Here is a 16,617-nt window from a genome sequence, read left to right as displayed (position 1 = left end):
TTAACTACCAAACTGGAAGTTCAGGCTTCTTACAGAAAAGAGGGCCTTGTTTGTGAATATTTTTCTAATTTTAATTCTTACGGATGTACTTGCTCTGATGGAAGCAAAGTAATTACGGCATAATTAACAGCTTCCATGAAGATGCTACATGAAACTAGCTGGGCTTTTTAAGACATCTCTTAGAAAAAAAACAAATGAAGCTTTAAAGGTCTTTGCTAGAGAACCCAGAGCTGTACAGCCTACTCTGTAGGAAAAGTTGCTCATCTTTTGCAGTAACTTTTCCAATAGCAGTATAAAATATGTGTGGAGAAGAAAATTTCCTCCTGAAGAGTGATTTCACAGATATCTCTATTTTCACACAGCAAATGCTGCAGGTGCAACAGACCTTCCAATGGACAGGACTTGAGATTTTCTGATCACAGCACCGGACCATCAGTGTGTCGCTGACTGATTTGGTTCAATGCCATCAGCAGTGTCCACTCACCAGCTGAGATGAACCATGCCAAATCATGGGCAGGGGCCTGGTCTGCACTTCTGTGGGACTAGGATCTTGCTGTCTTCAAAGTCTTCATCCAGATCTTTACCAAGATGCTAACAGGAAGGAAAACAATGGTATTGTGGTGGTTGTTCACAGAATGAGAGAAAGGGAGACTATGAAACATAAAAACAGGAAAATGCTAGCTATAGATGTAAGTGGCATTAGCTGACTGAAAAATATTGCTCAGGCAGTCAAGACCTCTCCCTGCCATAAGAAAGGAAATGGGGTAGGTGGTGCAAGTGTAACCCAGGTTGTGAATCAAGGCATGGCAGAGACAGAAAGGGGTTGGCCCACACTTTTCTGATCTTTGTGCCATAATCTCTAGTTCTACATGAAAATTCTGACAAGAAAAAAGATGAAACTCCCTGTAGTTTTATTTTATTGAACTTACCATTAGCATGCAGGTTTCTAATTATGGGGTGAAACATAAGAGTTAAAGACCAAGAAAAACATATAATGAATCCAAGCTTTCATCAACAAATGCTCCCAAGTCAAAAATGAAGAATTTTGCCCTGGACACCTACCTATTATTTTCTTGTATGCCCTGCCTCAACTCATGCTCATTTCATGCACCCGTGCACTGAAGAGGTCACGTGGGGAAGGCAAATAGTGGGGGACTGAGTTCTTTAAATGCTGCAATTTGGTATGCAAGGTATGAGACGTTATGCCCACTGTAGCAAGTTGTAGCTATGACTAGGAGCAGATCAGACAAATGGCCTAGATCGTATTGATCCTGCCTTGAGAAGGCAAATGACCTACTACCCTTGTGAAGTTTCTTTGGGATCTGAGTAGTTTCTTCCATACCCAGGACTCCATGTGAACAGGGCAATGCAGAACTGCCACTCGCCTTTATTCTAACAAATGATCTTGGCTCCACAAAGTGGAAGCTGGAAACTAATTTATGAACGGATCATGTAATCTGCAAATGCAGGGTCATTATATTTCAGTTAACCATCCTTACACTGAAAATCTACACTTTGTAATTGACCAAAGTTATTCTTTAACAATGCTAGCTGCCTTTGAAAGTATTTGGAGATGTGTCCATCATTCCTTTACCAGCTCTTTCACATGGTGAATTAAATTCACTCTCAACATTTTTGTATTTTATTTCTGCTCTAAATGTATTTGACATGAACCTTTTTGAGTAACTGACAGGATAAGAATTTATAAATATCTATATAGAATAAAATTTATTTTAAGCCACACAACTGTCAGATGTGCTCATCTCCTAGATACAACGTCCACACAAATTATGTATTTGTATAGATTCCCGACTCTTTATGAATTTTTAAAAAATGGATTAGATATCCAGCAGAAGCTTATAGTGTTTTAAGAGTGCTTTGCATCACGTTGGTGTATTGATTGTAAATATAAATCCACATTAATCTGAAGTAATTGACTATCTACATTAATAATAATGTTCAATTTTCATGAGGGAAGAGGATGGTTCTTGTGCCAAGACAAATGAAATTTATTACTAGAGACTACAAAGGTAGAGATGAAAATCACTATTAAAAAGTATGAAGAGGCTTTTGAAAGAATATCTATTGTAGTTGCTCTAGGTAACTCCTCAAGAAAGCTGTGTTTATGCAGAAAAATTCAAGCACAGGAGAACATAAAAAGGCCAATGGGGCTGGCTTCACAAGCTAATTTGCTTCATATGTATTTATCAAGATACTTACTGACTTCTTGGTCAACATATCTCTCTACTGTGCTTTCTCCCCTGAACTTTTATAAGACATACTACATAGAGTTACTGTTTTTAACACAATTGTCAAAATCCTGAGCTTAGCCTTCAAAAGCTTCCAGCTCTCTGAAGATTAACAAATGTTTGTATGCCTAGACTTGAATAAGCTTTTTTTTTCTTTTTCATTTTTTACAACATTTTTTTGTACTTTACTACTGTCTTTGGGATTTTACCTCCATAAAGAAAACTGTATGACACTGAATGGATTTTATCTGGATAACAAAGCGAGGAATCCATCACGCTGTTAATTAAATATGGCTTCAATTCATTAATGCATTATTATGCGCTTTGCTGAACACAAAGCTAAACTCTTATTATGTAAGTTAACTTACTTGAGGTCCTACTTTTTAACTCATACATACATCAAAATTAACATTTGTAAAATTCTTCATAGAAGTACTTCCTACATATGTTTTATGTTTCAAAACATGCTTTTAAATTTCATCCATAAACCAGCATCTGGTTACTCTTCTATGAAAAGCAGGTATGCAGCTTCTGTTTAAAGGAAAGCTTTAGCTGGAATGGTGGCATGCTGTGCTATCATTTATCCAAATGATGGTCACGACTACATTTTGAGGATGATAAACCACAATGCTCTGTATAAACTTGGCAAATTTGAGCTTTAGTCAAATAAAATCTCAAATAAACTCCTTCTTCCTTCTAAGAAAAGAATAGTACTGCTTTTTCTAAATTGAGTAATTACATTATACCACTAGAGAAACCAATGATGTTTGAGTTTTAGTGTTCTTTACCAGAACCGATTAGATCTTAAGTCATCCTCTGTCTGACCATCCATATACCCTGAAGTTGGTACAGCACTTTTTTAATGGGATCCCAAAAGGAATTCAGGAGAAAAGTAGATCTGCAAAAACATTTTAGCCGATGTCTCTCCACCATGTATTTCTATGCTTCTACTTTAAAACTGAGATTTTTTAAAAAAACTTTAAAACTCAAGCCATACATCACCGAATAGCCCTTCTGCATGAAACTATTATCTCTATTGCCTCTTGCAGTTTTCAGTACAACTTAACTACTTTTATGCTTCACTGCACAGTGAATTTTATTGGCATAGCTATCAAAATGTGAATAAGTTGCCCTAACTAGGAGTCAGGTAATCTATAAATGTCAGCGGGAAAGCACGCCTGAGAAAAGTATATCATTAATACCATGAAAAGTAATGATTGTTTGGAATTAGTTTTTTGAAGACAGCTCAGAAACCTTGCTACACAGCCAGGTCACTGAAGAATGTTTTTTCATGATTTCCATTTTATACTCTGTAACCTCATCTCAGATGTTAAAAAAGCAGACCAGAGCCTTAAAGCTATGAAGAATACTTATGGAAATGAACTAAGAGTTAAGTGAGAAAACCATGCCTGGCCGAAATCTCAAACAGGAACAGCCATAGCAATGTAAATCTCATTTCAATAAAATGGTAAATTATGTTTTTCAACCCATAGGGACCCTCTGCAGCTCTGAGGGATTATTCTGCATGTTTTATTTTCCTTCCTTCTTTTTGTTTCATAACATTGTCAAGTAAGGAACAAGGGGAAAGATGCTCTGGCAAACAGTGTTTTATAAGGGTGTGGTTCTTGCTGGGAATTTGAAATGTGAGAATAAAGGTACAGCATCCAGAGTACGTCAGCGTACAGAACACACTGAATTCCCATCCGTCTTGAGCAGAGAAAGTGGATCATTCTCTGTGCCTTATCCCAGTTAGCAGGACCTGGTCAATGTGCTTGGTTTTAATAACTGAATGCAGGTGGCAGGCCCTTCAGACCACCGGTAGGTTTACTTGTCCTGTCCAGCCCCATCTGGGACTCCCACCTCCCACAGATGCCAGTGCCCCAGGTGAACTGGCCCCAGCCCCTGCCTGAGCCCTTTGCCCTGTCCTGTCCCTGATGTTCTTCTCTTGGACCTGCTTTGTCACCTTGTATTTGCCTGATGACAATGGGGCTGCTGCTGGAACCTGCTATTTTCACAGTCCTGCTCTACTGTCCCAGTGCCGTGCCAGAGAGGGAAATGCCCATGCCAGGGTCACCTTCAGCTCCCGGGTTGCCCTTCCTAGGGCAGCAGCCCCACTGCTGCTGCTGGCAGTAGGATTTTTTCCTTCCTTAGCAGAAGGCAACAAATTTGTCTCTTGTACACTGACTTAGCCCAGCAATTATCAGATTTGTAAGACTGTGTTTTAAATGCTTATTCATTTAAATGTTTAAATGTTTATTCATTAAAAATAGTTACAGACACCATTGGTAGTATCTTCATTTCTGAGGACAGAAAGATGCCTGAACCTGGTGACTGTCCTGCTGTTGCAGTAATGACTGCTCTGAAGCCCACCAAAATCAAATGAAATCTTGTTACTGACTAAATGGGTTTTGGATCAAGCCCCAACGTAATCAGTCTGATGTATATACTAATGCACATCGGTAGATCCAAAGGAGTATAAGGACTCATCATAAATATCGTTTCCAAAACTGTTGAATTGCTTTTTCCGAGAACAGTGTGTCTGAGAAACAATAAAGATTAGAAGCAGAGAGATTTATCCTATTCGGATGTGCTACTACATCTGGATACAGTAAGAAAAAGTGTATTTTCATATGGAAGTTTGCAGGAAAGACAGGGCATGGAAAGGAACAGAAATAATTAATATTTGGCTAAGACGATTTCCTGGTGAATACTTCACTTGTAAAGAAGTCCTTTGTAGACCACTGTGAGCCTTGGGCATGGGGTGCACAGCTTTCAGGAATATCTGCAATTAATCAACCTTGACAGATGCAGAGAAATCCAAGTTAACTTTTTATTTAAATTTGTTTGTGGCTCTGGTAACAAGAAGTTTGATTTGTTCTGGTTTATGTGTGTATGACACATTCATGGGTGAGATTAGGTGAGGTAGGGAAGGCTGACAGGATGCTTGATGCAGGAATGGGAAATTGGTCCTGGACCATTGTTAGTGTGTCCTTGCTGGCTGGGCAAATTACTGCCTCACTGTTGGCTCTGAGTCATGAATTGTCAGGATTTTGGCTTACAGTATTGTAGCTAAGGTGGAACTGAAATCTCATAGCTCAAATCACCTGCTTAGCCTCTAGGAAACTGTTGCAGCGTGGCCTTTTCTATTCAGTAATAATAATCCCAGCAAGAAGGCTTATTAATGCAGAACCTCTTAATGGCAGGTTCTGAGTAGGATTAAATTTGAGTCAATTGGAGAGTTTCAAATTGCAGAACAGAGGGATTTCCTATCATAGAACTGAGTTGTGTATGCGTCTTCATACATGCTTACACATGTATAGTGGTACTTACCTGCTCTCAGCTAAACCTTAGCTTTGTGTATGAAATGTGTTATTTTTTTGCATGAGTCATCTAAAAAGAACCTTCTAATCCTTAAAAAGTATATGTTTCAGAAGATGAAAGGAGAAAAAAAAAAAAAAGAACAGAAATAATACCAGAAGAAAAGCAAAAGGGAGAAACAGAGCAAGGAAACAGATGACAAAATAACACGTAATTAGGCAAGAAGCTCTGTGTAGGCACTGCAGATGCTTTTTACCTACTGTAAGAATCATCCTTCAAATATTAAATATATCAATATACAACCAAGCACGGAGACATAAAAATTGGCTTTCCACATTCCTGTAGAGGAAGATTCTAGATCCTACCAAGTCTTCTTTCCATTCCATTCAAGTCAGTATTGTAGTAGAGTAACTGGAGGGAAAAAAAATTATTTTGCAAGTCACCTCCAAAACAGGTTGGTCTTTTCTCCCCGGTGTAATCTAATGATAGAGAAAAGACTATGAAATGTATAGTAAATGTAAAAAAATAAAAATAAATGAGTGCTGCAGGTAATTCTATGACCAGCTGCACCAACACTGTGCTATGATTAATTCTGTGCTACGATTCTGTGAACGCGGTCCTGCTACACTCTAAGAGAGGACGGATGAACCAAGAATGAAACAATTCAAGAACAATAGTGAACTACATTTTTTTCTGTTTCTTATTAAAACGTTCAACATTAAATTTGCCATTATACCTTTTATGCATATACTCACAGTGGTTGCTTAATGTAGCATTTGAGAATGCATTAAAGGATATTGCACAAGTAATTTAATCTCTATAATATTTTTTTGCAACGTAATTTGGTTTAAGAGGAGCTACGAAGAAAACAGTTACATCACAGGACAGGACCTTCCAAGGGCTATCAGCATATACCTCAGCTCAGAAGCAAATCCAGAGGAATCTCTTACCAGAGCCTAGACAACTGCTTCCTATTTTTTTGCTCAGTTGTATCTAACAGGTAGAAATTATTACATTACCATGTAAGTTATCAAAACCTTTTCCTTCTTTTCCAAAATATTTCCAAACATGAAAACTGTAGTTTATCTTTCAGAACAACGACTGTGCTTTAAGAGCGCACGCTTGCTGTGGTTTAACCCGGCCGGCAGCTCAGCACCACGCAGCCGTTCACTCACTCCTCCCATGGGATGGGGGAGAGAATCAGAAAAAAGGTAAAAACTTGTGGGTTGTGATAAAGACGGTTTAATAGGACAGAAAAGGAAAACAATGATGATGGTGATGATGATAAAGGAATATACAAAATAAGTGGTGCACAATGCAACTGCTCGCCACCCTCTGACTGATGCCCAGCTCCTGAACAGCAGGAGTCCCTGCTCAAAATGCTCCTATGAAAACTGAGGCAAAATGACTTACACTTGGATCAAACTGTGAAAAACAAAGTTTGGAAGAGAGTGTCATGCTCTTTTCCCAAGATGAGCTGTTGTGCATATATACTCTTTAAAGAGAAGTGATGAAACGTGTCCTTGTGCCTTGTACTGATAAAATACATCCCAAACCTGATGCTTAGAGGAACTTTGCTTTCCCACAGTGGGGATGAAAATTCTTTAAGAGCTTTAAGAATCACAGCTGTTTTTCCAAATACATGGAAAAAAAATATTTTCTAGTTTCTTTTCTATCTTTTTCCCACTCACCTAGACAATATGCGTACTAGCTATAACAGATGGCAATTCTCCCTAACAAAGCATCTGCACAGTTCTACTCGAGTTCATTTCACTCGATGCCAGTAAAGCACCACGTACATTTATGGCACCAATCCCTTCTTCTAATATTTGCAACAGCTTATTTTTTTTTAATGCCCAACTTCTCCGTGCAGCCACAAGTTATTCCAGCAGGAAAAGGCTGGTACAGGCTGCCGCGCACGGCACACGCTGCGGGGCGGGGATGGAGATCCACGGGGCGGGGGGATCCGCGGGGCGGGGACGGGGATCCGCGGGGTGGGAGATCTACGGGGAGGGGATGGGCGATCCGCAGCCGGGTCCCGGCGCCCAAACGGGCGGCTCTGGGGCCGGGGCCGCGGCTCTCAGCGATGTCCGCCCCGAGCCCCGGGGCTGCGCAGGCCGGCGCGGCCGGGAGGCGGCGGCGGCGGCGGAGGAGGAGGCTGAGGCAGGTCGGGGACCATGTCCTCGCTGGTGAAGGAGGACCTGGCCAAGCGGCTCTTCGGACCCCGGCGGTTGCGGCTGCAGGAGTTCATCGAGGTGGAGGGCTCGGGAGCGGGGCGCTGCTACCTGTGCGCTGCAGGTACCCGGGGGTGCATGGGGCCGGGGGGTGCATGGGGCCGGGGGACCCCCATGGGGCTGGGGGATCTCCATGGGGTCAGGGGATCTGCTGTGTGCTTAGGAGAGGTGTCGTAAGAAAGCATAACGGGTACCTCGGTGGTTTTAGTGGGATTTGGGGAGCTTTAGCATGATCCCTCGTTGGGTTGTGAAGTCCTCACGCTGTCCCAGTTGCCGAAGTAACTGTGGTTTAACTGGATCGGGAATAGCGAGACCTGTGATTAAAACAAGAGTGTTGGGATAAAATTAATTAGCTGTTAGCTTAACAGGCTGTTCGCTAAATCTGATTTCAAGTGCATGTGTTTCTGAACGTTTTTAGAACATAGTTTCAGAGAAGCCTGAAGCCTTTTTATTACTATTTTTGCAACACTGGAAAAGAGGAGTACTCTCATCCATAAATAGTTAGGTTGAAGTGAATGCTTTTTGCAGTCAAAACACACATAGCAGGTAGAAATAATGTATGTATTGAGACTTTTCTTGGTGATACGAGGTGATGCCAACCGTATCTGTGGTCCTCATGTTTGTAAACAACTGAAGTCTTTAGAATAATTTCATTGTACAGATTACTGGAAATATTGAGCAAGCTTTGCTCCCTGCACCCATGTAATTTTATTAGAAGAGACTTTGCACTTTAAAACTGTAAAAATAGTTTTAAGAAATGGATTCCTGAGCATTGTAGAGCTTCTAAATGTACAAGAATAGCAACCTGATTCATAGTTTATAAAACAATTTGGTAGAAGGATGTTTAGATGTGAGTGGCAGAACTAACAGTTCACTGTTGTGAAACTTCCAAAGAGGAGAAATTACGCGCTCTACCTTCAATATCTTTACTAAACATTTCTTTTTAAAGTAGAGAAGAACAAGCTACTAAGAAAGCCTCTAATCAGATTAACTGATTGGATGTCACTGAAGACATAAAGGAAAATTTATGTAGAGTATTAACAGTGGGATCTCTCCAGTATCCAATATTAAATATACAGATAAAATATATGGATACTCTTAATATATTCAGGCATAGTCAAGTAAGCGGTGAGCAGAGTGGACACCTGATGCTGAAAGATGGTCTCTATCCATCTGCCAGCAGCTACTGTAATCTGCTGTGATTCTCTGGAGCAAACCACGTTCTCTAAAATCTTACCCCCACAATACATCCTGAGTATGCTCCTGTGAATTTCAACTTACCGTAACTAAGAAAAATCAGTCAGACTATATAGAGGCAAAACTTTAGAAGTTTATACTATACATTTTGAAATCTATATTAAAATAAAATCTCGGTGTGGATAACTGATCAATCTTATGTGTGTGCCATACGCCCAACCTTATTTCCCTTCCTTTTTCACAGAACTCTCAGTTCTTGTATAAATAAAATAGTTCTTTTTGCTAAACGCTTTATAAACCCTGGAAGAACATAAAGCTGAAATGCAGCCGTGATCAGGAGTTTTCACAGCTCTGTATTGGTATGCCTGAGAAGGGCGGCAGGGCTAACATCCTATCATCCAGTTGAATAGAGAGACTCTAAAAATGCTTTCTGCTTCATTGTGCTTATTGGAGCAGTTTCTTAACACACCTGTTCTCTATCCTTATTTCATACAATCTCTGTTCCTACAACAGGGGTGGAGAAGTGGCAGTCTGTGGGTCCTGGAGGTACCTAGGATGTCCATTAGTATTTCTGAAAGGACTCTGAGCTTTTGGGGTTGGATTTGTTTTCTTTCAGCGCTGAGGGAGACCACATACTCCTTCACAGGAAAGCAAACAAAATGGGAGAAACTGGAAGTAAGAAGAGAACTTCCTAAGAGTAGCCTAACAGATGTGCTTGCAAATGAAAACCACTGTACCTTCTCCATAGAGATAATACACCAGTGGTCCTGTGATTAAAAATCATTGAGTAATCATGACTGATAGGACCAGAAAGATGTAAAAGCAAGTGGTCGGTTTTTCCCAGCAGGCTGTCTGGGAAGCTATAGGCTGAGAGAATTACAATCAGTTTATATATTTTCCTTTATTTTTCTCTGCAGTGGGAAAAAGCTACATCTCCAACATAATCCTTCATTTGTCATTATTTTGTAGCCATCTTATAAACAAGTGAGAAGTCAAGGACATGGTAACTGGAATAAAACAGTCAAGTTTCAGAAGGGATTTTTCAAAAACTCAGGCAGCATTTAAAACTAAATAATTTTGGTCCTTCACCTGTAGCATCACGTTATGATGTCAAAATGTTCCTGCCAAAATGTAGGTGACATCTTGCATTTACTTACCTTGGGCTACAAGATGGCTTGGGGAAGTTGGTCTGCCCTGCAGTTGTTATGCTGGATGTACAGATGTTTCAGGCTCCAGTGCTTTTCACCCTAATTATTGTGTGTTATAGAAGTCTGATCTCCTACACAGCACTCAATGTAATCAATTAATAATGGTAGTTATTATAAATAATGTCCTCATGCTCTTTTCATTCTAATTTCCTGCCTGAATTGGAAAATAGTAATTTCTACAAAGATACCACTGGGCAACTTGAAGTTTTAAGAACTATTTTCAATGTTGCTTCTGTTAAGTGATGTAGTTACATATTTTATAAGGAAATAAGAGTTTTGTTTAAAAAGTAATGGCTATATAAAAGAACCCCAGAACAGGTATAGCACAAGTCATGTAAATGCAGAGCCTTTGTAGTGATTCTGCAATTTTTTGACTCCAGCACCCCAGAAAGATTCCCCCTCAAAGTAGGTAGGATAAGTGGATTATCCACATAGATCCAGTGCCAGGATTGGCCTTCATTGCACTGCTAGCGAATTCAAATGAAAGGCTTTTGCACAACCAAGACTGTCTTTTCACAGGAGGGGGAAGGTAAATCCTCAATCTACTAAATGCTGAGAGGTTTCATAGGCTGAGAACACTGTGCTATTTCTACTAATTGCAAAATAAAACTATTAAGTCCAGCATAGCACTATACAGCCCTGCACATCCTCATTTAAATTATTATTTAAAATGCAGTGTAAGTCTATTATCAGAACTCCTGGGAAGTATGTGTTTGCATATCTAAACTATTTTTGTCTTGCAGTGACTAAAAGTGAAGAAGTAGAAATATGTATGGTAAAACACATTCGAGTAGATCGAGAGGAGAAATATGAAGTAGTTGAAAAGTGGTTTCTGAAAGATCTGGAGATGATTGATGGAAAAGAAGCGGATACTGTAAGTGTTATCTATTATTAAATACATGTATTAGAATATACTTTTCTTGTGTTGCAATTTGGAATACAAGTATTGAAATGCAATTGGAGTGCATTATCTGAAAAAACATCTGTTTAAAAAACAAAACAACAACAACAAAAACCTCCAATGAATTTTGTGTCTATTGTGTGGGAGAGGGTACAGATTACATTTGCACTTTTTGGGCAGGGGCAGGAGAGATTTTGTTTGTGTGTTTGTTGTAATATTCATCTTTCCTGTTGAGATCTGAAGGACAAGCTGGATGCTTTCTAATTTGCTCATGATAACTGGGAATAAAAGTTCTCCACTGCAGCTCCCAGTATAAATTTGGATTAATCCCATTTAATGTGTATTAGAAAATAATATTTAGTTAAGTATTTTTATGGAGACTATGCCCCTGCCGCTTGAATTTATGAACCTGTTCTTTGTGTGGCAAAGAGGATTTGTGTCAATGTGTAAAAAAACGCCTAAGTGCATCGTTTGGTGTACCAGCTTAGGAAACTGTTCCTCTTCCGTTTAACTTACATCTCACTCCCATTGCTTGGATCAATTAAATATTTGTGTTTGGCTAGATTTGTGTGATCATACTGCTAAAAACTTCAGCTAAATTTGCGTGATCTTACAGGTAAAAACCAAAACAAAACTCATAATCTCTCAGATACAATTACAGAAGGGTAAAATGAGGCTGACGTAGTACAACAGAAAGCAACACCAAAAGTAATATTAAAGTAGTATTATTTTATAGAAGGTAGAATAATTTGCTGAGGAGAATATCTTACTGTAGGTAAGATATTTTAACAGTCATCCATGCATAAAAATGTAGTACAGGGAAAGATTACTTTTTTTTTTTTTACCCCAAAAGAGCTTTCAAATGAACATAAAATAGAATTAAGATTATTCTGATATCAAGAGCCCACAAGAAAGGTTTCACAGTCTTGATCTTAGGAAAATGAGAGCCAGATGAGCTCTCTAGTAGTTTGTGGTCCTCTGCACATTGTCCTGAAGTCTGAAACTAGGAACCTGGGAGATGGCGGAGGTGAGCTCTGGTTCAAAGTAGCTAAAACTAATAATCTTTTATGTCCTCTCTCCAAATTATCTTGTATCTGCAAATAATGTCCCTTCCCCAGCCAAGGCAGACAGATTTCTTTATCACTTGTGTACATTAATTTATTTCAGCCTTTTTTTTGAAGTGTTTTGTACTAAAATACCCTTCAAAGATGATTCAGCCATCCAGAACTTGGATGATCAAAATCTTATTTTTGGTTATAGAAAAGCCTAAATGAACTTTAAACTCCTGATTAGAGGGTGATTGACACTGCTATAAATACACATAATATTGCTATTCATATCTAGAGAATTTAATAGAACTTAGCTGCTGCTAGTATTAATTGTGCCAAGGAGCCTGAAAGCACACAGAATAACAATTTAGGCAGGAAGGGGAATCAATATTCTTCTTCTGACAGGTATATATAGTTATAGTCCAAGGCAAGTGCTTTTCATATAGTGTTTTAGGCAACATGACAAATCAGTTCATTTCAAAACAACCTTGTATAATCCCAATAAAGTGCAGGATATCATTTGGCCAAACTCTGAAAGTTTCACTCAGGCAAAATTCCTAATGGCAAAGAATAGCAGCTAATTATAAACTGCCACTTTGTAAAGTTTTAAAAGACCCTTTAGTATGAATGGCAAAAATACGTAAAGTGCATAGCTAATACTTCTTAGTATCCATCAAACTGAGAAAAAGGCCTGGAGGCATCTGAGCAGAGAACAACTGCCATTCTAATGTTTGTAATGCAAGTAATAACTTTGTTCTCTCTCCATTTTTTAGGATAATCCATATTTTGATATGCACTTCCACAAAGTCTACAGTTTGGAGGCATATAGTTGTGCATCTAAATATACCTTTGCTCGAACGCTAAACAAACTGAATGAAATGTATCTTAAAAAGGACTTGAAGATTGTGAACTTTGATGACACCTACCTAAATGATGATTCAATCTGGTCATCCAACAATAGGGATTGCTTAGTACTTATGAGGATATGCTTCTATGCTTCCAACCTTTTATGTCTCTCACTTTGTCCTTTGTCCTGAAGATGCATTTTGTAACATTAAACGTGACTGGTTGACTTTCACTGACCACTATTTTGTAAATCATCGGCTGAAAAAGGCAGCAAGTGATGTGCAGCATCTGCTTCTTAATTTATGTGTATAAGTCCAAAATGGAACATACTTTTTAGATATATAAATGAATGGTCAATTGTTTATGTTAGCAGGGCCTTACTGGCAAGTACAAATATATGTGACTATCAGTAAAGGAACAGTGATTCTTATGTAAGCAGAATTCAGCATTTGCTCATTGTTTATGGAGATATAAATTATTATTCTTGAATTACAAGAAATATTTTTAAAATATTTTAAGAGCATTAACAGTTCATATAACTGCTGGAAGTAGAAAAATAAAGCAAACAAACGAGTTCTGTACAAGAACGATGCACATTTCAAATGTGTTGAAATACAGAACTCTGTTAAAGAGATCACACCTACACAGATACATGAATCAAATACTGATGAATTGGAGTTTTGCATTCAGGTACCGGGGACCAGCTTTTCACCTACGAATTGTAATTATTTCCCCCCCCCCAGAACATCTAATATTCCCTTTGACCTTTCCATTTTTGGTGATACTGTCATAGAAACATAAAATGGATGTTCTTAAGCAGAACTGTTTTTTGTCAGACCTTTCAGGCCTTTTTTCTTTTATATCATTAATGTCTTCTTTCTTGCAATTTATTGTTTTATGTGCACGAGCAGACCTGGTTATGGAACAGAAACTGATTGTTTATGTCTCTTCTCTGCCTCAGGACCAAGAGGTAACAAAATACTACTGGATGTCCTATGTAAACAGTAGTTGTTGGCAATTAGTTACAGTTTCTTTATGGGCAAGTGATAGACTTTTCAAAATTCATAGAATTACGAGAGTAATTTTCAGCAGTTTCTAGCTATGTGTTAGCATATTCAGTGCACTACTTAAATGTGTATTAGTACTTCCAGTTGCATTTAATGTGGGGTGGATTCTACTGACTGGTTGGAAAGATCTCACCCATAACAACAACAACAAAAACCAACAGCTGACAGTATTATATTACAGTAGAAACAGAAGATGAATTAAAACTGTATTGACCAAGAGCTGCAGAGGAACAACACTGCCAAAAAGCAGCATGGTGATATTGCTCTGTGTCAGTCAGCTAAGCTAGCTGGCTGCTTCTCCCATTGTCAACAGAGAAAGAAATGCCAAACCAGAAAGTGATTCTTAGAAACTTTGGGTCAGAACTTCCAGCAGGAGAAAACTTTTCTCTTTCGGCAGCCTAGAGAGTACAGAGAAACTAGTTCTGGACTAAGCCAGCTAAGTATCTAAAGTTGATGAATGTAAATAGCTCCAGAAAATCACAAGCTGGTTACTGCCTTCTCCGAGTACCTGCCATTGTAAAGTGGGCAAGGATACCATGACATGGACTTCACTGTTGCCTTTCACATGGACTCCCACTTTTAAAAACATTCATGTAAATGTACTTCAGATTCAAAACTGAAATAAAATCACGTGAGAATATATTTGAAAAAAATGTATAAAATGTACAGCTTTCTAATTTACTTTTTAAATGTTAACCTAGTGCTTGTATATAGAAAGCCCATATATTTGATTACCTAATCTTAAGAAGCTATATATTTATTCTAGGCATATGATGTAAATTGCATACATTCTCACACAAAATACTTATGTATATCTTGCCCATTATGAAGGTAGTTTCTATGGATTGACACAAATCTGCAATTTCAAAGGACTTCAGTCTTTTGTCACCTAAATATTGTTAGAGAGTGACTATATTTATAGTCACTGTTTATGAAATTCAGTTGTTCTTTGCAGAATGTCTTTGGTACAATCCAGTCCAACTAAGGGTGTTTTAACATTTGATCCATTGCTACAACAAGTATTTGCCCAACAACAGGCTCCACAGAAACATTTTTAAGAGCAAGTATAATTCAAAATACTGTTATATATGACACATTGTCTTATTTGAGCTGTGTATTATTGTAAAGATCACAGTATTTTCTGTAATGTTTACAAGTTCTTTGCTTAACAGGTGCAAGAATTTCTTCTCTGGGTGGAAAAGCTCCCATTGTTCATCTTGTAATTGGAATAAAAAATACAGAACCTCTAATAAAAAAAAACACACCTCACTTTTTTTTGAAATAAAGTACAGGTGGTGACTTCCTGGCCGATAATGGTCCTGTATCATGTCCGAAACTGATTAGCTAAAACTGATGTCAGAAACCGATTAGCTAAAAATGACTATAATGTTCAAACATATTTAATGGACTTGTGTAAGTAGTTCATACTTTCTATTCTCGTTACTGTATAAACATGAAACTGATCACATCAGAAGATAAATAAGCTTGCATTTTATGTGGAATAATATACAACTCAAATCTTTTTGGCATTTCTTCTGTCCAATAACATCATATTTCAGATATTCTTTACTAAGTGATCAGAAAGGAGAAAAAGGAACACTATCTATGTAAATGATTTTGGGTAGTATCAAAATGAAAAATATTGAAAGAGATCTTTGTGGACCTAATCCAGGGCCTTTTTTGCATTTCCACAGTTCTTCATAAAGTGCCAAATATCAAGGCACTTTGCAAGTGCTAGACTGACCTAGTCACGCTATGGAAAGTCTTTGTCCCCAAGTGCAGGAGACTGTCACTTTGTGGTTAGCACAGCACAGCTGTACCACAGGAGATAAAGACCATGCTAAATTATAAATGGAAAAGACCTGACAGGCTAAATAGCCCATCTTTCAATTATGGCAAAATTGTTTCCTACATCACATTTCCTGACATTGGATATACAGAATGCAGTTTGAAATATAATATCTGGGGATTCATCTGCTTCTCCTGGAAGACTTTCCCAAAATTGATTAGGAAGAAACTTTCAGGAGTAAAGGATTATCACAAATGCAGTTGTAGCATTCTTATAAAAGGTTTCAACCAAACTGTGAAGTGAATTAATACTTGAGACTGTGGATATAAAGTGGACTTCACGTTCAGAACACAGGAATTGTTACCAGACATATCTGTTCCAGAGGGAAAAAAGAAAAAAAGAAAAAAGAAAAAAAAAAAGGCAACCTGAAAATGAAGATAATGAGCAAAGGAGACTTCATGCTCACTTGTTTAAGAGGCAGAGAGAGAACATGGAGAACATGGCCTGTCATAAAAGACTTACGATGTTCTTTGTACTGTGTATTATTGTTTTAGTTCTTTAACCAATATCAGAATTAAAAACACAGAGAACCTGTGACAAAAGAATTCAAGCATTTGAATTCAAGCATACAAATATGTAGCATTTGTCAATATCCTACTTATCTTCTTTTTCCATACTTAAAAAATAAGATCCCTACAGCTCCGTGCTACAAAAAACATTTAATATCATTCAGATAAGATTGTTCTGTATCAACAAAAA

At 38.1% G+C, this 16,617-nt stretch overlaps 1 protein-coding gene across 1 annotated transcript; it reads left to right on the top strand.

The window, feature by feature from the left end:
• The first annotated feature begins 7,596 nt into the window (after positions 1-7,596).
• Positions 7,597-16,250, top strand: EXOC1L (exocyst complex component 1 like). Its single transcript, XM_035323995.1, has 3 exons — positions 7,597-7,865; positions 10,950-11,080; positions 12,930-16,250. The coding sequence occupies exons 1-3, from the start codon at positions 7,745-7,747 to the stop codon at positions 13,191-13,193; spliced, it is 516 nt and encodes a 171-aa protein (XP_035179886.1). The 5' UTR covers positions 7,597-7,744; the 3' UTR covers positions 13,194-16,250.
• The last annotated feature ends 367 nt before the right edge of the window (positions 16,251-16,617 follow it).

This window comes from Oxyura jamaicensis, chromosome 4 (assembly GCF_011077185.1).
Source record: "Oxyura jamaicensis isolate SHBP4307 breed ruddy duck chromosome 4, BPBGC_Ojam_1.0, whole genome shotgun sequence".
NCBI lineage: Eukaryota > Metazoa > Chordata > Aves > Anseriformes > Anatidae > Oxyura > Oxyura jamaicensis.
The sequence above is the reverse complement of the archived record's forward strand: the minus strand, read 5'-3'. Positions and strand labels throughout refer to the sequence as shown.

What these genes read in the sequence shown, in the direction of transcription:
- EXOC1L (XM_035323995.1), top strand. Translation starts at nt 7,745, where the DNA reads ATGTCCTCGCTGGTGAAGGAGGACCTGGCCAAGCGGCTCTTCGGACCC. An exon ending in CTGCTACCTGTGCGCTGCAG is followed by an intron (nt 7,866 to 10,949) that starts GTACCCGGGGGT and finishes TTTGTCTTGCAG; the next exon opens with TGACTAAAAGTGAAGAAGTA. An exon ending in ATGGAAAAGAAGCGGATACT is followed by an intron (nt 11,081 to 12,929) that starts GTAAGTGTTATC and finishes TCCATTTTTTAG; the next exon opens with GATAATCCATATTTTGATAT.